We start from the raw sequence: 22405 nt of genomic DNA, 5'->3' as shown, positions 1-22405 counted from the left end.
TAATTCCTCATCCACTTTTAATTCTGCCGGCCTGTTTGATGGATGAAGTGAGTCATAGGTGACGAGGGCGCGCTCACCTTAAAGCTAATGTCCCCTTTCTTACAGCACAGGCAGGCCAGCATGAGGAAGACGAACGTGAAGAGGCCAGAGAAGGACACAGCGACGACAGCCAGCGAGGATGGCCATGACAGCTCGCTCAGGGGAGCGCCACCTACAGGACCCAAGCAGAAATACAACTGTTATAATGGAGGTACAATCTAAAGGTCAGTTACTTCACTGAAGAAGTGTAATGATGCATCAGTGCATCATTGACATGAAGGTGGAGATTCAACTGCACTGCTTTTGAAATGTTCTGAATGGGTTCTGATTATAACTCCATGTAATATTGTTCAATAGAGTATGCACTCATTTTTTTAGCCAAAATACAGTTCTTGGGCTATTTTCAAAAATAAGCCCACCCCATTACAAAAATAACTGTGCAAATATTTTAATGTCTATATTCCACTAATTTATAAACCTCTCAATTCTCATTTGTGTATTCAGTTTATATAAAAAAAAATCCTTGCTTTTTTTATTTCACTGTGATGTCATAAAAAGCAATGCAGTGACATATATCCACCCATTCATCCTGCAGCAGTTAAGCCCATTCAATCACAATGATATGATCAGGAGGGTTTTATCCTGGACTGCTTTTTGAACGAAGCACAGTACATGGCAGCCGATTTGAACAGAGATCATTTACATGTATCAGTCTTAAAACATGGTAACAAAAACAGCTTAAAGAAACAGGGAGGTTGGGAAATAATTGTGTAAAAATGAATTATGCCTGCTTTTGGATCATAAACCCACACAAATGTCAACAACATAAAATATAAGAAAAATGCCAGATATGGACTCTATGGACTTCTGTCGAAATGATCAAACTGAATCGAAGATTTCATCATGCACTGCATAATTTCCTCAAGAACTGCAACTGAACTGAATGATTCTGAGATCGGAGATTACTCATGTTCACTGTTCCATACATCATACTTGTAGCATCTTAAAAGGAATGAGAAGCGATGAGAGGTGGAAAAAATGACTGACTCAAAGGAACAGCCATGAAAGCAATGTGACATAAAACAAATCTTTTTTTTTTTCCTTCTACTGCAAAGCAGAGGAAACTCTGCTGTGCCCCATTTAGAGCCTATTCATTTCCCCAGCCTGAATAAGCCAGTTTATCTAAATGTTTCATAACACACTCTATAACTGCATGCGCCTCGCAGTGGTTGATTTAATTTGGTGGGCGCTGAGTGTGAGCACTAGATCACTTTGCCTTCTGTGAAAGAACATGATGAAAATGGTCTTAATGGAGTCTAAATCTGCTTTTCTTGTTGCAGCTACTTTCTGAAACCTAATCGGCACAATATATAGTTTTTTAATAGAAAGAAAAAACTCTTAGAGGTAATATGAGAACATTTTTCTTATCAGTAACTGGATAAAATACATCTTGATTTATCACTTAAAATGAAAATGCAGTACTTATTCCTTAAACTGAACTTAAATAAGAGCAATCCAAACTGCTGTTGAATGCTTCCGTTTCAGAAATCTGATTTACACTGTTTTTCTCTTATGACAAATGTAGTTGATCAGATAAGACATGTACGGTGTCTGAAATTTGGCTAATGTAGCTAATGAGTCATGGAAGTTTACATCCCACCCATTAGCTTCTGCATGCCTTAAGCAACACACTTTCCTCAAATCATGTCAAGCTGTTAAAGAGACATTTCTGTCTAAAATTAGCTTGTAATATGTTATCTGTCATGTTATGTAATATTCTGTAGTGCGGCACTGCATCCCTCAGATTTATCAGTTTAAGAGAATTCACGATTTTATGCCCTTTTGGTGTTTACGTCTATCAGTGTCCACTTACTATTCTTACTGGAATGGCTAGGAGATAATATAAGATGGAAAGCAGTTTGGACTTTACCTCAAAAATGTTTAATTACAAATAAAAATATAGCCACGAGCGGCAATGTGCAGGTTCAAGCATGCATCACCACAGTTACACAGTTTGAGCCAACTAGGCCCAACAAGGCCTAATGCTGTTTGGGCCTTATTTACAGAGACAGAATGAAAAATGCAAGTCAGAGTTTATCAAAAGGCCTTCATGTGCCATAATTGTTGAGCAGTGGTCTTTAAACAAGGTACATGCTTAATTTCATATGCACTGATCTCATGAGCTTTATAGAACATTCTAAAAATTGTCAGCACGTCAAGAATATGTGACTTACAGTAAAATTTCTGACATAGTTGAGCTTGCAAAGTGGTTTGGTTCTCAAAGTTTAACCGTTTGATATGCCTGCCACAACGAGACCTAATGCACCCATAAGGGGACTTTTGGACACACAAGAGCGAAGTGAAAGTGGGTCAGAATTTGTCAAAAGGTATTCATATGTTATAATTATTGATCAGAGGCCTTCAACAAAGATGTTCACCAAGTTTTGTTCAGATTGATCTTTTGACCTTTGTATAGCTGTAGCTGTGGCTCTTTAAATGAATATATCAAAATACCAGACATCAGTCTGATTTTTGACATAACGTAATTGCATAGATATTCAGGTCAGAGGACTGAATCACAAATCACCCATTGTTTATGTGTGGATTTTGTAATAACACTGTGATAGCATTTTTCTAATGATTTCACGTGTTTTTGAGTGCTAAAGCGCCCCCGTAAGGCCAGTCTGGACCAAAATTTGTACATCTCCTCAGACTCGCAATATATACAAATGCAATCACAATTGAGAAGAGCAGACCAATGACTGATGAGTTATACTGTAGCTATGTAAGTTATAAATGCCAAGGCTCAGTGATTAGCTGATAGAAGGACACCATGATGAGTAAAAAAGTCAGCAATAATTTTTTGATAATTATTTACCACAGACTGTTTCTAGACCACTTTAAAAGTTAAGTAAAAGACCCAGAGAGTAATTTGAAAAGTGTGGTTCTCAAACAGTTAACAATTGCAAAAAACTATACATTTTTTAAAACACTTGTAATTACAAGTTTGTTTGAAACACTGTACTATATTACCGGAAACCAACTATGTGACCATAAATAAATATATGTACATGTCATATGTAATACTTTTTTGATTTTCACCCAGTGGCCAAACTTTCTGAAACTTCACTAGTTGTTAGAAAGTGCATACACAGACACACTATTAAAGTTTCATGATGATTGATCAATATTAAGCCTATCAATTGCCTGCTGGAAGCTGATTGGCTGATAGTGGCCATAAATTTCAATGTATCAAATTGTCCTTAGATATTCACTTATAGTCTGTCTAAGAGATGCCACCTGCAAAATCGGATCGGATGAACAGATGCTGAGAAACAGTTATTTAGTAGTTACAGGTCTAGTAGGTTTAGTAGGTCTGAAACCTTGTTCCATTTATTTTTGGTAGTGTTCGTATACAGTGATTTCTCAAGATATGCAATGGACAATATTTTAGTCAATTTCTCTCTTCTTTTTTTAAAAAATGTTGATTTGCAATCATACCAAGAATCAGTTCCATCTCATTATTGATTTTTCTTGCTAAATTCTCTCTCACAAGAGCAAGTTCAGTAACAAGAGGCCTTTTCTCAGTCTGCATCTTGGAATCCAAACACTATTTTATCTCTATCCATTATACATACAATGTTTTCATTTAATGCATATATGTAACTTCTCTCAGCCCACCCCTCTCCCATTCTCTTTATTTCATATTTTATATGCTTCTCTGTATTGATGTGGTTATAACCCAATAAAAAATCCCGAGAACCCTGGGAATTCTACCACAGAGGCGTACATATACTAAAGTAAAAATATTGATGGTTTTGTGTTCCCCTAAGTATTTTCAAATCATATTTTTTTTACTTCTACTGGTGACAACATCTACTGCTTTGAGTTTGGCCACAGCTCTGACTTAGGAGCTTCAGCATTTTATTAGACCAAAAGGATCACAAAAAGAGAAGAAGGCAGCCTAACAAACTTCAGTTCCTATGCTGATAGAGCAGAATAGTTTTCTGACTCAATACTTGTACTTCTGTTCAAGCTGTACTTTTACTGAGTCATTATTTTAAACAAGTAGCTATTAATATCTACCTGAGTAAGGATTACTCTACCCTCCTTCTGTCTCCTCAAGAAATGCACTGATGTACCACTGATGTGGAGGCTAATTAATACGGACATGATATTCGGCTACCAGGCAGTGAAGTTAGCTGCTGGCTTCCTTCTGCATAAGCCGGCACCAAAAAGGGTTCTTCTATTTTTTCAGTGTCAAGCTCGTAAAACAGAAGAATGCTTTTTAGTGATATATATAACCCTTTTCAAAAATATTCTATAGAACCATATACAACACATTTTCCATCAATCTGAACAACCATGCAAAGAACCCCTTAAGGACAAAATGGTTCTATACAGAACTAGTTTTAACTGTTCCCTTTACTAAAGAACTCTTGAAAAACCATCTTTTTAAGTGTGAACGGTTAACCTTTTTATTTTGGCCAGAGTGGAGCTTTGGCTAGGCAACACAGGCTACCTAAGAATCTACTACTGAATAACAGTACCAAGTTTCAATTTTTTTGGATGAAGTACTCTTAGGTTATTATCATTTATTCCAGAAGGGTCCATTTGCATATGGCAGCCATAGTGCTCAAAAAAGTCAACATTTTTTATTGAGGTTCAGGCTCTTGTGATTTTTTTTTCCACCAGTTACATGAGGTTTGGTCAAAAACCCTAGGACTAGTTCACAAAAGTAGATTTTGCATATTATCTAAACATGCAAAAAATCTGATTAGGCAGAGCTAAATGGTTCAATTTGCAAATTAGTTTGTCCTGAGCCAAGGAATCAGGAAAAAAAATGAAGTTTGGCCATAGCATTTTTTGCTTTAGGAGATATAAGGCAAAATGCATTTGTGCCTTTTACCACACAAAAAACCCTTTAACAACAAAATGGTTCTATATAGAACTGGTTTTAAATAGAACTGTTCCCTTTACTAAAGAACTCTTGAAAAACCATCTGTTTAAGTGTGAATGGTTAACTTTTTCATTTTGGCCAGAGTGGAGCTTTGGCTAGGCAACATAGTTTTGTCTGTCATGCAGTGTGTCATACATCATCAGAACCCACATAAAGTCTGTTTGAAATTATTTAACAAGTCTACATGGTTTAGGGCAAGTACGGTCATCTGGGCATGCAGTTTGCTTAATACTAAATTAGTGGTCATAAGCATCCATAATTAGTTAGCTGCATTAGGCTTGTAGCTTCAGTGCAAAACTACAGAAGCAAATTTTGGATGCCAAAGATGTCTTGGCCTTTTGACTACATTTGCTTGAGGAAAACTGGAAATATTAGATTTCTGGCCAAACCATCACTTTAATTGTGTGTTTTGGTTGACTGTGTGCTAAAAGATGTTGACAGAGTCACGGGGGCTCCAGCCAATAACAGACAAAGCCTTTTCACACACTGTCGGAGGTTCTGAGATAGAAGCCGTAGGGCCAGATGTCACAGTCTGGAGCGTTCAGATTTAATCTGATTTTCACTCTAAACCTCCAGCTGGCAAGAGCAAGAGGGCAGTGTGAAAGTACACTCTCATTTCATCTCTCACACACACACAAATAAACAAACGTGTACAATCACATGCTGTGCATACACTCTTGCTCAGTTTTGGTCTGCTTGCAAACATGCAAGAGTTCACACTTCCTCAAAAACACAGAGTACAGAGCAACACACACACTTCAACAACTGTTAACTTTGCATGAGGAAGTGTATCTTTTCTGGCACTCAGTTGAGTGTGGACCTGGCTCAAAGGGCAGGAGCTTCATTCTGTTTACACTGATCTGGTGTCAAAAACCCACCCACACTTGTTTTTATACAATGTCAGGACATGCAGTCATGCATACAATACCGTGCAAAAGTGTTAGGCAGTCAAGAAAATTGTTTAAAACTGTTTATCTCAGCAGTAAGTGTGTTTTGCCAGCAAAAACATTATAGAATAAATACAGATAAGCAGAAATAACAAGAATTTCTTACTTTCAGTGAGAAAGTTATATTTAGTTAAAAGAACAGTTAGAAGAACACAAGTTTGGTTCCTGAGTTTCAGTGCACTCCAGCCACTGCATGGGTTTGTTCCATCAGCAGCGCAGCTGATTTAAACCTACTGACCCGAGCATCTCACCAGCGATCCAGCAACTTGGCGATAGCCCGTTTAATTAATTTAAAACTGCTGCCAGAGGAGTTACAGCACACGATACCATGTTTTCTATCACTGTATAAAAGATATATAGGGCCTTCTTAAAAACTTGAAAACTTTCAACAATTTTCTACACCTAGCTCTAAATCTTACCCGAATGTAAAAGGGGAATTCCTCAGATTTTCTTCTAAATTTATGCATAATTCAAACATTGAGATGTCAACAAGTTACTCAGAGTGGTTTGGTGTGAAATGGTGAAATGGTGCATTGGTGGTAGAAACCAGGGGTCTTGATATCTACCGAAAATGACCAGTGAACCTGCACATCTTCTAAGATTTATATGCAATATAAACTGGTAAATGGTAATAATGGTAAAATAGCTGTAAATCCATAAAATAAAAAATAAAAATAAACAATAAAATTCATGATAAAATTCATTCATGAAGTTTAAAATAATGCATTTAGTCCAAAAACCTCTTAAAAATTTTGAGTGAGTCAGGCAAAATAATGTGTCAGTCATTAGGCAGTGTATTTATGACCATTTCATGTAAAAACTTTCCGTGAGGGAGCTTTTAGAAGCACTAAATGTTTCGGGGGTCCGGTTCCTATCAACACCTTTGAACATTTCTGACTTGGTAGGTTTCTCTAGAACCGAGTGTTTCACATCAAACCACTCTGAATGACATTATTTGAACTTTAACTATTCAGTTATGCAGAAATTTTGAAAATTGGAAGAACCTCTGTAACCACAAATAAATGGCCAAGCAGAAAAAAGCAAGTCAACACCATTTTGTTGGTTCCCCATACATCGATTACTCTCAGTTTCCCTACAATATCAGGACATATCTGTCCTGAAAATGTACAAAACCAAACACACAGAGATGCCACTGGCTGGCACGCTGACGGATGGTCTCCTGGCTGGGGTAAACTGCAGTATCGGAGACACGGCCGGTGATCCGCAGTCTATCTGAAAACGCACGCTCTCTTACCCTGCTCACACGTCTCCATGGTAACAGCCTGGTTGGCTGACCCATCATGTTTGATGGACTCTCACAGTGTGTGCTAAATCTCTCCCCAACCCCCAATTTTGCAACACCATGCCAGATTTCTGCTGATGCATGAACAGCTGGGGCTTCTTCTGGTGCCTCTCGCTCACTCTTTCTCACTCTTTCCTTCCATCATGTTCTCCACCTCACGTATCTTCTGTGTCACACCCCCCCCCCCCACTTTTAACACACACACATCCACGCTGTGTGTGTCCTTCAAAGAGCAGAGCAGAGCTGTGATGACTGATGGGAGAAGATAAGGTGGATGACAGACCTGGAGCCAGATCTATGCAGGGACACATAAATACAAAGGGAGTGCAGTTGAGTGTATGAGGATGTGTGAATATGACAGTGAAAGTGATGGATTAGGCATCGCCTATGTGCCAAAAAACAGGTCTCTTTGGAGCAATGCCACAGAAGAACCACTTTTGGTTCCCTAAGAACCTTCTATGGATGTTTCTTGGAAGATTTTTTTGTAAATTATATGTGTGAGTAAATATTTAAATTAGGAGGCATTCTTTCTCTTTGCATGTATTTAGCTCAAATATCCGCATTATCGTAGGAAAACACAAATATTTCGACAATATGGGAACATTTGGTTGGTCCTTACAAGGAAAAGTGCCTTTTAAACCTATGGAACCGAGCATCTTGGTAACAGTCCGTTCTGAGAATTTGGCCTTTTTAACTTGAAATTGAACTCTACCAGAGAAGTAGCAGTACGTGCACATCCACGCTGGTCACAGTGAAACATACTGGAGCTTTCTATGTCCTATCATGTTTTCTATCACTGTGTGAAGATGCATGAGGTCTCCTTTATTGTTGAATGCACACTGTTTTTATTTGAGTGGGTGAACAAGCTCATTTAATTCTGACTGGTGAGTGCTTAATATTGCAGCACTGAAAAATCTCATGATTAATGGAGAAGAGCAGATTAAATGACAAAAATAGCCATGTTATTGTATCTGCCTAACCAAAAGTGCAGCATTTTTTGTATTAAAAGAGCCAAACGATTTTCTTCTGGCTGTTAAAGTTATGGTTAAGGCAAAAGTTATTCAGCAGTGGTTAGAGATGGTATATCAGTATGGGGCAATATCAGCAGAAAATGCTGGATTGGATATCAGAGGGAAAAACAGTTAATCTGATCCAATCCTGTAAAAAGCCTGAACCCCAGCCATTTCTAGCCTGAAACAGCATGCATTAACATCGTGTTTAAGTAGCTTGAGCATAATTTCTTACTCTTAGATGCTCATCTCAAGTGTAATGTTTCAAATAAAAATAGGTCGTTGAAGTAAGTATTTTTTAATATATATTTTTAAATGGTTATAAATACGCTGCCTCTTGCCGGTGACATTGTTTATTGGTACTTGGAGATAAGATATTGGCCTGAACCCCCTTTTTTAAATACTTTCATGGAGAGCTACAAAGTCAAAGTAGTCCCTAAATAAAATTTATTTTTTGGATTTATCATTATTTTTATACTAATTTCCACTTTAGATATTGAAAAGACACATGTAGGTTCACTGATCATTTTGGAAAGTAAAAAAAAACTTGGTTCCTATTACCGCCAATGTAATCTCAGTCAGTATGATTCTCTACAATGAACCTCTTCACATCAAAACACTCTGAATGAACTTGTTTACATCTTAACGACTTAATTTACGACTAAAAAATTCCCTTTTATGGTTTGAATATCAGTATCGGAAAAGAAAAAGCAGTACTATGCCATCTCTAGATAAGGTTTCTTATGAGTCAATGGAAGTACCCCTCAATAATAGTTTCAAGGGATTGTGTGTGTGAGCGATGTGTAGGCAGCCGAGTCGAAGGAGGGGGCGGCCGCACCACACACAGCAGCTGGAGACATGAACTATTCGGCCCACTGCATCACAGCACAGTGACTCAGAGCTCCAGCCAGCTGCACACACACATAACTAAAGCCTGTTCTCACTGCACTACCCCCCCTCTCTACCCCACAAACCACACAGTTCCCACTCTTTTCTTCTCACAAGTCATGCAGTCAGAAACACTAAAATAGCGCGCAATATATTCTTTTGTGAATTGCTATCATGATATTGGCCTTCACAATACTTGTACCTCCAACCAACCAAGGCCTTTACAATGTCACATGTTTGTGAAAGACCTACACAGATGTACGCTATGGGTACTGTACATATATCCATTCAAATATTTTGTCGAGTCCTAGTTTGCATGGTAACTGTAGTCATATATGTAATTCATGACCTGTTCTCACTGAACAATGTGTGCAATATCAAGCATCCCCCACTGACATGTTCTAGGCCTGGGCGATAGGGCGATGTCATCGGATATCATTGTTGATGGACAAATGACCTGATGGCAATATGAAAAGGCGCCGATCGCTGTTTTGGGAAAAGAACTGAGAGAGAATTAGATTTAGATCTAATTATCAATAAACAGTTTGTAAATGTGAATTGGGGTTCATGTTTAAGAAGTGTGTGGGCATGAAAGAGAGAGAAATTTGTTAAGAAGCTGCCTGTTAATTCTCTTGCTGTAATGCTAGCTTTACCTGCTCCATGTCTCTTCCCCTTCTACTTATTTTATCCTACATTAAGTCAAGCTTGAGCGCATGGAACTGAACATAAACGCAGATGTGCTTTAGAACTTCTAGTTGCTTCAGTGTGACTCACTGCAGTAAAACAACCGAGTTAAAGTCTATATTATCCTACAGCAGCTTGCACCAGCACTGGAGAGAAAGTTCTTCTGATCCCTGCTTGCGGCTGGAAAATGGGATCAGAAAAAGGTAATAAACGATATTAGATAATATGTATACATAATGTTTTATTCACTTTTACCGATAATCAAATTTAAGTAAAAGTGAAATTTGCAGTATTTTCTGTACAGCTTAAATGTCCCGGTGGCTAGTTGAATTATGAAAATGCTGCTGTAATGACAGAAAACGTGATATAATTGATAATCATGGTTTTTTAACTGGAAAATATTGTGCTTATTTTTAGATATCGCCCAAACCTAATATGTTCTAGTCTTTATGGTTGTTCATCAGGTAGTTCAAACACATGTCTGTAAACATGGGATCTCATGAAGTACAGAATGCACAAAAGTTGTCCAGTTTGGAGCTGTGATGTCATGAGTAAAGCCAGCTATAATATAATATTCCATTAATTGGGGGTAATTTTTAGAAGACTACAATATTTTAACCCGTGTTACAACACTTGCGACTTTTATAGAACCGGTGCTACTTGCTCAAAAAGCTTATGTACAGCTCGGAACCACCTACAATGCTCACACACACATTTTCTAAGCTGCTTATCCTTCTGGGTTGCGGGGGATTAATGGGCAGAAGGCAGGATACACCCTGGACAGGCCGCTGGGCAGACACATAAACATACACATTCACACACACACACTCACACTCACACCTAGGGGCAATTTAGCATGTCCCGCCCAGTTGGGAATCGAACACAGGCCCTTCTACAATGCATTATTTTTCCCAAGTCAGTCACAGCTAATTCCACCTGCTTCTTAGCTCTCCCCATATCACACAAAGAGAGGAGAGTGGGAGAGGGAGGGCGCGGCCAATTATGCTTTGTTGGACTCATGGCTGTGGCTTTACTGGGGATCGAACTTGTGATCTCCCAATGATGTGGCAAATGTTTTTTTTGTTTTTTTGTTCTTTGTTTTATTTTTAAATGTGTGCTTTGAACATCTTGTCCAGCCAAAGTTTCAGAGTATTTTGTGGGTATTTTTTTTTAATCAAAGTCTTCATTTACAATCCACGAGTTAATTTTAGTTACAACAGTTTAGGCCAATATTTCACCATGTCATATTATTGATTCACCAATTAATTTTTGATACATCGCAACATGTCTCTATAATAACATGTAGCAATATAATCACAATGCCAGTGTTTTGTCCATATTGTGCATCCCCTAACTAAATCAAGATATATCCCTCCATCTTACCCCACAGACAGTCATGTAATTCTCACTATCTCCTGGTATGCTTTCATTAACCAGCACCATTTCATGCTGCAGAGAAACCTGCCTGCCACCCGGCAGCAACTTCGGCCTATAAATATTTGAAAAGCACACATTATCGCTCTCCCTCTCTCACTGCAAAATGAAAATAAAGAGCATAAGCCTGGCTCAGTTCGCCGTTAGGAAGGAAGCTGCCTAAACCCAGACTGGATGATGGATAGCAGTGCTGCTTGTGGTAATCACAGCGCTTTACTGCAGTTCAAAGAGCTACCATTACAGCCAGACAGAAGGGATGTCCCCATCTGATCTATAAGGTCAGTGCTGAAGCCGATTTACGCATGTTTAAACAGACTGGATCCAGCTATGTACATCCCAATCATATACCAGCCTTTTGTTAAAGCTACTTCACACCACTGTTTTCAGAAGTTAAGGCATTTTAAATATCTGTACTGTAGGTACTATTTGAAAGTGGCAGTGTCCACCTGTAATATCAGCAGTTCCAGTGTTCTGCAATTAAGGTAACCGACTACAGTCAAAACATAGATGGAAGCCGCATGTAAACTGGGGTTGGCAGTAACAGGACGTTCAAAGCCAATACAATTGAGATTGATTTTGCAAATGTCTGTGCAACTTTAAATAAACAAGAACATTAAAGATATTATAAAGTGGTTCTTTCAAAAAGGTAGTCCTACATCACAAAACATATGGGGGATTCTGCCATTGTAGTGGCAAATGGGGTATGAATATTCATCTGATTCAAGCTTAAAACATATTTGGTTTCGCTGAAAAACACTGTGTTGTTGTAACATCACTGTAACACCGCTGACCAGATTATTAACACCTGAGCTTTTTCTAGAATACAGTCGACTGACATTTTCTAAGCCACTTATCCTTCTGGGTTGTGGGGAGAGCTGGAGCCTATCCCAGCAGTCATTGGGCAGAAGGCAGGATACACCCTAGACAGGTTGCCAGTCCAAAGTCACATCATATGCAGAAAATTACAAATAGTCATGTTATTTTAAGTTGAAAATCACTTAATGCTTCACGATTAACACCACTGACACAATATTTGTGTGGGTCTGTCAGTATTTTAGACACATTTATCAGAAATAGAAAAACAGGGTTCGGTTACTATGGACTTGGCCTTTCAGCATTGGCCTTTCTTCTTTTGAGACATCCATATAAGAGCTAATTCAAAAAAAAGATTTACAGTTCATGTTTCTATAACACCAGTGACAAGAAATCAGGAGATGAGGTTTATTATCAAAGTTAAATAATGTTTATACATTTAATATATCATTTTATTATAAGAAAGACAATGATTTGAATCTATTTTTACCATTCAAACTCAACAAACTCATCATTCAGCATGTCAATTCCAGAGAATACTTGTGTGGTAAAGAGGTTCTTGTCAAGCAGCACTGGTTAATGTTCTGGAACTCTGAGCCCGTGGGAGCCACTGACGGATGGAGTCACAGTGGCCAGGAAAAGCCACAGTTGCTGCAAATGAATGGAGTGTGCTCACCATATGACCACAAATCACGGATGAAGGACAAATACAGCCCTAAGTCAAATATTATCTCCTGAGTGCCAGGTGCAGAGCAGATTAGCCTAGCCAGTGTCTCTATAATACCTCCTCTCATATGCAGCTGAGCACAGGACTGAAGTATGTAGTAGCTTCAGACCAGTGGTTCCAAATCCTGCTGTGCATGTTTTAGTGTCTCCCCTTACCCTAACACACCTACTGTAGCTCAGGAAGGGTTTGTTAATTAGCTTAGTAGTTGCATCAGTTGTGTTATCCTAAAAAATAAAAGTCTTTAAATAGTTCTTGAAAAAATCTTTTAATAAGTAAAAAACAAAAACAAATGTAATGCATTAATAACGTGAATAACTGGACTAAATTATTATTGGCACTATTTGTTTTTAACCTTATAGCATTTTCCTAATTTGACCCTTTCAACCATCTGTAGCTCAAGCCTGAAGCCCAGCTGCTTTATGCTGCCCTGAAGAGTTGGAACCATTGACTGTATATATCAGTGATGTCTAAAAAAATTGATATCAATTTAGGTCCATTTTTTTTTCTGCACTTCAATTATGTGGAACTTCTTTAAAAATGTAAAATGTCCTTTTTATTTACAGCATCATCCTTTGAAAGGTTCTTCAGGGAAATGTGAGTGGTTCTTCTATGGCATTGCTCCAAAGAACCCTTTTTAGCACCTTCATTTTGTCGAATTAGGACTGAGAGCCCCTGATTTAACTTATCCAAATGAGAATGCAGTACAGGGCTGGTGTCTAGCAACTGAGAAGGGAACTGAAAACATCTTTCCTTCCCCTGTCTTTCCGTCTGTTCATGTGCGTGCAGAGGGGTTGCACTGAGGGTCAGGACTGCGGAATACTTGTGCAGTTTAGCATGTGCTCTCCAGACGAGGGATGTCTGAGTGAATTCTGCAGGATGCTACAGCACTGGCCCTAAAAAAGGTCCTACGCACACTTTTAAAAATAACACTTCCTTTCATAGTGTGTATTTAATCTTACCCAGTGACATATGAAGGTTCACGATGGTCTTCCATCTGGGAAAGCACTTATCAGTTCTATCATTGTCAGAGTGCTAATGCAAGTAACATCCTGTTTCTACATGATGACTAATCATGTGGTCAGCCTGCAACATGCAACAAAAAAGTGCTTAAAACTTAAAACTGAGAGCTTTTGTGTAGGCCCGGTTCCTCATTCTCATAACTACATTACTTACATAGCAATTTCATAGCACTGTCTGAAAGTTGATGAATAATGAAAGGTCCTGTCAATTTAAAGTACTATATTTTAGCAGATACTAATTGTGTTTGGATGATTGTACTAATTGTTATACTTCGTTTATCTGTGTAATGTGACGTCGCAGATTCCGACTTCTGCCAGAAAGTAAAAGCTTACAAAAGCTGCTGTGCGGTTGTTTATGCTGCCATGGCTACACCACTGTCGATCACCATGCACAATGTCAGGTCATGCAAGTCCCGGTCAAGCCGAGAAGTTGAGTTTTTCTTGCCTTTCACTCCTTTTTTTCACATCAACCACATTGACAGCCTCTTTAAGATTAATAACTGAATAATACGGTTCATGGGGTTAACCTAGCAGTATTATTACACAACTCCTGTAGTAGTTATGTTGCCAACATGTCCCTCCTTTTCTCTGACTGACAGAATGTGTTAAACTTGGAGTCCTTCAAAACAACATAAAGAGCTGAGTTAATCTCAGTCACAGGCCCTTTGATGATGATATGTCACTGTTTCTGGCATAACAAACCACAATTGTCATGCTGTTATATTATAGTCATATCACCTCAAAGGATAGGATCAAATCCAACTCATTCTGATGGGATATTACAAAACCTACCCATAATGCCCAAAACAGCCCATTCAGTGCTGGACTAGAGCTGCCGTCCAGATGGCCGGGTTGGGACTGGACGAAGGCTCAGGAAAGCAGGAGTCTATTCAGGACGTTTGGCAGCATGGGGCCTCCCGAGATCCCAGGGAAAAGAACCGAGTCGTCGTGGTAACGGTGAGCAGCAGGCCATTGCCTCATTCTCGGCTGGAGGTAAACACTCTTCAGTCCTCACACGCCACTGGAGCCACACAATGTGACACACTCGCATGGGGAGAAGTGCAAGAGACCGCCTGCATGTCTTTTTTTAGCTCACCTTTATTTGCCTCTCTCTTTCTTGTTTTCTCTCCTTCTGTCTCTCTATCTCTCAGCTTGTTACAAAATCCTGATTAGCCCAGATTGCTTCCTTTCCCTGTTTATTCTCCGGGTGGTGGATCACTCTCAGCACCGCAGTGACACTGATATGGTGGTGATGTGTTAGTGTGTGTTGCGCTGGTACGAGTGGATCAGACACAGCAGTGCTGCTGGTGATTTTAAAAACTCAGTGTCACTGCTGGACTGAGAATAGTCCACCAACCCAAAATATCCAGCAACAGCGTCCTGTGTGCAGCATCCTGGGACCCCTGATGAAGGACTAGACCAACACAAACTGGGCAGCAACAGATGAGCTACTGTCTCTGACTTTACATCTACCAGGTGGACCAACAAGGTAGGTGCAAAAATGTAATTAATATAATATACTGTAGCTTTACAAACTGGAATACATTAAACTTCATTTGCTTGCTCTAATTTTGTTTTCAGAACATCATTATCGTGGAAAGGTGCAAAACACACACACACACATACACGTTGCCCTTCAGTCTTGGGACTATGTGCTGACACTACTGCAGAATGGGCGGTGTGCCAAGCTCAACACCACTGCAATCAAATGCTCCAGGGGAGAGAGGGGGTGGGGGGCTGCTGGGGTATACCATTATGCAACAGACTGTTATGCTCTCTAAGGATGAACTGATGGGCTAGAGCAAACTCTGTTCTCTGAGTCTGAAGAGGACAATAGGAAAAGCTCTCCATGTCTCCCTCGCCCCCCCTCTCTCTCTCTAACAGGTTCCTAGCAACCTCCTGCTCCATTTGGCCTAGTAGACGGCCATGTATCTGTGGGCATCGGAGTGCAGCTAAATGCACCATGGCTTTGACAGCAGCCCTCATTCAGAGCCATGGCAAAGATGACCTTTGTGGGCTAATGTAGGGCAGAGTACATCACAGCCTGGCTCAGCAGTGGTCCTGGAGGGGCAGGACAACTGGCATTTACAGAAAAGCACACAGCAGACCCTTCTAATGCCTGCCTCACCACACCGGCCTGTAACATCCTTTGAGTGCACGCCAGTGCTTTTTAGTAAATTATGATGTTTCGGAACACTGAGTAGTGACAAACCCAGTAGGTCAACTGACCTGCTCTGACCACAAATTAGTTATTTTGTAGCAAGTGTTGTGAGGCTGGAAAAACCTTTACAGAATGTTCCACATGCAGATAAATAGTGAGTTTCCTGATAACCAAGATTTTATGTTTAATGTGTTCAATGTATTAACTTTCTAAAGCAAAACACATTCACGCATACACGGGTTTCAAAATGCAACCGTTAGACAGTTCAGGGTCGGCTCTACCTTTTAAGCGACACAAGCAGCTGCATAGGTCCCATGGCCACCAGAGGGCACCCTAACAACTTCTGTATTACTGCTGTACCATTACATTGTCCAAGATGCTTGAGTGGGGAAAAAAAGCAAAGCTCAATGCAACCAAAATGAGAAAATACTAAGCCCTTACCGATATATTACATGTTAGGATTACAATTTATTAATATTTTAAAATGAATCAGTAAGGTATTTTAAAAATTACACCTTCTTGAGCCTTCAATTTAGCAATATTGGTTTTTAAATCAATTATATAGAATTCCAAGCACCACAGAAGTGCTTGTCCCCACAGTCATGTGTAAAGGGTGAGTGGCATATTTTGAGGTAAAAAACATGTTTTTCTGCAATTGTAACTGCAACAATCTATACATGACTATGAAGTATATGATTTAAATGACATAAAGAAAACAAACGGCAAATAAATATTATAAAAAATATAATGAACGTTTTTGTCCCCAAAATCTCTCATTTTGAAATAAAAATCACACTGATGACATCACTTGTCCACTGTGTCCTTTCAGTCATCAGAAATGTTCTCATTTAGCTCATGATTTCCTATGAAGCTTTTAGTTGAAGTCACTGGTGTGACCTACTTTATTTTTAGGTAATTGTGAAAAAATAGAATACAAATGGATTAAATTATATATTTTAGTGGATATTCCATGCTTGACAACATGTGGTTTGATGCTCTGTAGCAGCCATTTTGTAAAATGCATTTTTCATTAAAAACGACCCTGGTGTTACTGTCACTGGTGTTACCTTTCTTATGTGTAACACCAATGAGGATTGGTAACACCCGTGACTACTATGGATAGATAGGAAAAAAGCACAGTTTTCAGGGTCACAGCTCTTTCTGTTAGTTGGCTCTGGCTCTCTCCAGCTCTGCTACAACAGCCACTGCCTTGGCAGAACCTAGCTCCACCCTTCACAACAAAAGTCCCTGCAAAAGTACTGAGTATAAGAATTAGCAAACAAGCATCCAATCATCAACAAAACACAAATTAACCAGTTCTAAATGTATAGAATTTAGACAGCATGTGGTAACTATTGTTATTTGTTAATCTAAATTTATAGCACATCAGCTAGCAACTTTTGGGGCCCCACAAAAAAAATCCTGCTTAGGGCCGCCAAAAGGCTAGAGCTAGCCATGAGACAGTTAGATGGTACTTAGCTTCTGGAACAAACAAGCACCTTTGCATGAGTAGCTTCTAAAGGATGAGCAGTTACTAAAATGATGTCACTAGCCTGCTAGCTTTGGCTCCAGCTTAACCCCTTTAATGGCCAGGGCCTACTAGAGGGCCCAAAGTTTTATTCCACCATTCTATAACACTCATCCAGTTTGCATTAAAGTCCTTGTAGTTACTGAATAATAAACCTTAGTATATAATGAGCCTGGCATTTTTAGGAGTTAAAATAATTAAAGAAATGTGGTTGTCAATTTTTTTCTGTCTTCTTGGCATTTTCTCCACTAGATCTGTCTTTTTCCAGCACAAATTAAGCTCTGGTTCACTCAACCAACTGCTTCACCACACACACAGCATGCATTAACTGGCCTGTTCAAATAGCACTGAAGACCAGATGTATGCACGAGCGCAGGTGCAGTGCAAAATGTGCCTTGATGTGTCTGCAATATGCACTCACAATGTGCCTGAAATTAACATCCAATTTACTAAGGCTGCAGCTAATCATGCAATTTGCGCACAGGATCGCCTACTAACTGCTCGCTTGTGAGGCACAGTAAAGCAGTGGGGCCATCAAGAAGCTTGAGACAAAAGAGAAAATGCAAGTTCAGTGCAAAGAGACAAAAGCGTGAATAAAAGAAAATCATTCCCAGCAACATGCTATAGGTATGTAATTCTACTATTATAATGGAGAATTTAGAAAATAAAACATTCCACATTTCTCCCAACAAAATACTTAAAAAAAATATATATATAATATAAATATATTATATTATAATATATATAAAAATATATATAAACAATTTATGCCTGTTCTGAAAAGGCAGAGAAAAATTCACCCAAAACCAGCCACAGCTAGTTGTTCAAATGTTAGTAAATCAAGCGGAATATGTCAGCTATGTTTCCAATGTCTCCACTTACTGTGTGTGATCCTCCCACATTATGCATGAATGCATATGCATGAGAAAGAGAAGCGTATTTTGTTCATGCCCAAAAACTGCATGCTTAGGCTTATATGCCAGTTTTGTACATAACACACAGCCTGAATGTGTCCAATTTGTGTTTAAAACTAGTGCAAAAAGCTTAGTACATCAGGCCCTGAGTGTCCTCAAAAACACTAGATTCATTTATGGAGTATATTATGTTACACAATTATAAACCGGGTATCTTTAATGATGAGTATAAAGGGCAGAGATGTTCACAAATCGATATATGTGAATGCGAGGTGAGACTTATCGAGAATTTTAGTTTAATCTTGTTTTTAGCTGGAGGCAATGCATTGCATTAAGGTAAATCCCTACAAAAACATTCAACACGGTTCAACACGGCTTCAAATAATGACCCTTTCAATATAGAAAAACCTTTAGTCTGAAAGAAAGACCTGAAGCTCTACACGCAGTTAATTCAGTGTTTAAAGAGCAAAAACAACTCAAAACAGTTGGTTAGACTATAGTTTATATAGCACGTAAGCTAGCCAGCGCATCAACTAATCCACCAGAAACTTAAGTTTTAAAGGAATGTGATCTGCAATTTAGTGAAAACTTCAGATAGATTAGCTAACAACTTCTGCTATAATAGCTAATGTGCTAATTAGCATTTTTGCTATCCAAACTACATGCTAGCCAACACTTTCAAGTTGTTTTTGCCTCTTTACATCAAACGTCACATTTTCTGCTTATAGTGCTTCGTTCTGTCCATCAGACTGAATGTTTTTGTGTAATGAAAGACTTGATTGCAGGAGAAAGGCAATGCAGTAATGACTGCGCATGACCGTAGAAAAACTGACAGGCAATGTTGAAGGTTGAAACTACAGGTTTTATCCATACACCGCATTAAGACTGGCAGTCATGGCAATCATTTTTGTTTGTGTTTTTTCTAAGCTGAGTTTCTCGAGTTTGAGTCGAGTTGTGAGTCATTTAAGGGCACATCTAATGCGGTGACTTGAGTCCCCATCTCTAAAAAAAGCACATTAAACAAAAAATGTCCTGATGAGGGCAGGGCTTTTTCCTCCCCTGGCAACATTAACACTTCAGACGGTGGCAACTCATTACTGTTTCATCTGTAATTGTCTCCAAAGAATTTGTCACCTCCGAATTATCTCAAATTACTGTATCATGGCTCATTGGATTTCAAATTCACTGAATGTGCAATCTTCTTTGTTTAATGTACTGTTCTGTTTTACCCAACCTCATTCTCTCTTGTTCCCACAAATAGGACAGGCAGTAGACTGCGAACTTCTTTACTTTCATTAATGATACCATTAAATGTCCCTCAAATACACACAGGAAGCCAAATGACTCATCCTACAAACAGCACACAGGAAAAGACCCGTTCAAATGGCTCTAGACAGGAAATTATGACCGCAGACCACTCAAATTCAGGGACCACACGTGCCTGAACACTAACATACACACATGCACACACTTAGAGGTGCTCTCCTCTTCATTAAATAGCCAGGAAGAGAATCGCTGCCTCAGTGGAAAAGCGCTCCGCTCTTACTTTGTCTGTTCCCCTAGAGAGGAATTGATGCTGACAGCAGCCTTCTGTCACCCACTGAGAGAGAGACATGTAGAGAGAGTGGGAGAGAGAGAGAAAGGAGAAAGAATACTACATACAGCAAAAGCAGATATGATAACCGACCCACAGAGTTCTAGAGTTCCGTAGTGGAGAGCATGAGAGCACTGGCACGAGAGCCAACGGCCTCCTCAATCCCAGAGGGAACAGAATCAGACCGAAAAATGCAATTCACAAGGCAATATTTGGCCTCTGTCTCAACAGTCCTGACCAACACTGAGATGCACTTGGATGGTGATTAACAGCAGCCAATCACAATCACTGCTTTAAATGAAAATAGAATGGTTAACTGCTAATGGTTTTTGTGAATTTTTGGAAAAGATTCTTTCAAAGATATTTGGGCTTAATATGTTCACCCATTAGCAGATTTTAAAAGGAGCTAAATTAGGCCTATAAAATTTACACAGTCATATGCAAAACTTTGAATACTCCAGTTAAATTATATGTACAGAAAAAAAAATTCAGTGCACAATTTCTTTCTATTTCTATTTTCTTTCGAGTTTATCATATTGGAAAAAATTAACATAAAACAAAATGATCTTTTGTTTTATTTTTTCCAATTTGTTAAATGTAGCAAATAAATGGTAATTGTGCACTAAAATGTGCAAAAATGTGTTCTCTGTAGAGGATGTGTTAACTTACGTTGACTTAGAAGATTAATAAAATGTCATTTGAACAGGCCCCGCAGAGTTTTGCATTTTTTGAATATTACATAATGCATCAGCATATTTTAAAATATCCTCAAAAACTACATTTCTGAACAAGAAAATGCATGAATAGAAAAATAGGTTACACATCAGTCATCATTTTATCTCTATTCCAGTTAAACTATTATAAGCATTTACCAAACTGAACTGCACTCTGAATGAACTTCCGCTCTCACAGTGCATCCACAATAAAAGAAGCCCTGTGTACATCTTTCATACAGTGAAATCTATAGAAAGTATATAGAAAACAAAGAGCACACAGAAAGCACAGATTCTGCACACTGATACCCAACATAACTCCTCTGGCAGCAGATTTAAATGCATTAAAGGGGCAAGATAGGGTTAATATATTGCAAGTTGTATTGCAATATGTAACAACTGAATCACAGTATGTTATTTATGATTCTAGAAAGTGGTGCAACTGAATGAATAATTACCCTTTTTATGCTCTTTGGGGCAGATTTTCTAACATTTAGTGCCATTGCCAACTCCACTTTGCCATTAAAAGTGGCTGTTGCAGTTTACTGAATACACACAGTGTCCTTTATTGAGATAATGGGATCAAAGGAGTGGTGGCTGCTCTTTTGGAATAACAAAGCCAACAGTAAATACTCTACGCTATTTAACACCTGTGAAAAGCTATTTGGGCGAAAAGCTAATGTGGCTGCTATTGACTGCGCTCAGAGAGAGGGCAAGTGAGAATTATCACACTCTTTTATTTATTTTAAATTGCATGTCATATTATTCTTAATTAGATGAAGGGCGTAAAAACCAAACACAAATACTTTTAGAAAAACTATGTTCTAAACTGCTTTTTCACAACATTATTTTGCTTGAATAAGAATTTAAGAGTTATCTTTTTCAAATGACTGTTAAAAGCACATATCAAGACTTTTTGGCTGCAATCCCTGCTTTACCAAAGCTACTTGTTACTTTATTATTCTTGCACTCTGTAGCGTCTGAACAACGTTCAGCTCATCCCACTGGCCGAAGAGGAACATGTGCCTCAAAACAGAAAGTCAAAACAGTCACTTAATTTCTCCAATTTCTGATGTCAAAATAATGTCTTATTTTCTAAAAATAGTTATCTTTTATGTTGAAAAATCAGATACTTTCTCAAGGAGTGATTACTTTATAACTGTGTAATTATTTTGACTTACTAAATAAAAATAAGTCATTATTTTTACCTAATGAGTCACAGTTTTATCCTGAAACAGGCAAATGAAAGTTTCTTTTCTCCTACCTGACAGAAATGGACTTTCATACAAACACATGGTTATTTTGCTCTGCTGATATGCTAATTATAAAGCTGTGTTTAGGTTAATTTAAACAGAAGTTCTTAGATAACTGTACCAGCACAAAGTGTCGGTGGACTGTTGGTAGTTAGCACAACTTTTAATTAAAAGTGATAACGTATGACAATGTGTGATAATAAGAAACATGTGAATAAGGTAAATAACTCTCAATAATCATATGGTTATAACACAACATGAACCATTGAAAGAGGGAGGGAGACAAAAGCGTAAGACAATTTATATTTGTGTTTGGCCAATAAAATTGGCTGATATCTACAAAAATCCACCCTGATGCAAGTAAAGATTTCAGTTCTATTACTGCAATACACAAAACACCATCACTGATCAAATAAAA

At 38.5% G+C, this 22405-nt stretch overlaps 1 protein-coding gene across 2 annotated transcripts in view; it reads right to left on the bottom strand.

The window, feature by feature from the left end:
* Positions 1 to 22405, bottom strand: part of aatka (apoptosis-associated tyrosine kinase a) — a 61403-nt gene that overhangs the window by 24042 nt on the left and 14956 nt on the right. For both annotated transcript variants that reach the window (XM_036590062.1, XM_036590063.1), the window contains exon 2: positions 78 to 211. In XM_036590062.1, coding sequence (XP_036445955.1) covers positions 78 to 211 — 134 coding nt within the window. The remainder of the gene's footprint in view (positions 1 to 77; positions 212 to 22405) is intronic.

Source organism: Colossoma macropomum, unplaced genomic scaffold (genome assembly GCF_904425465.1).
Source record: "Colossoma macropomum unplaced genomic scaffold, Colossoma_macropomum, whole genome shotgun sequence".
Taxonomy (NCBI): Eukaryota; Metazoa; Chordata; class Actinopteri; order Characiformes; family Serrasalmidae; genus Colossoma; species Colossoma macropomum.
Note: the sequence above shows the minus strand (reverse complement) of the source record. Positions and strands in the feature narration are given on the sequence as shown.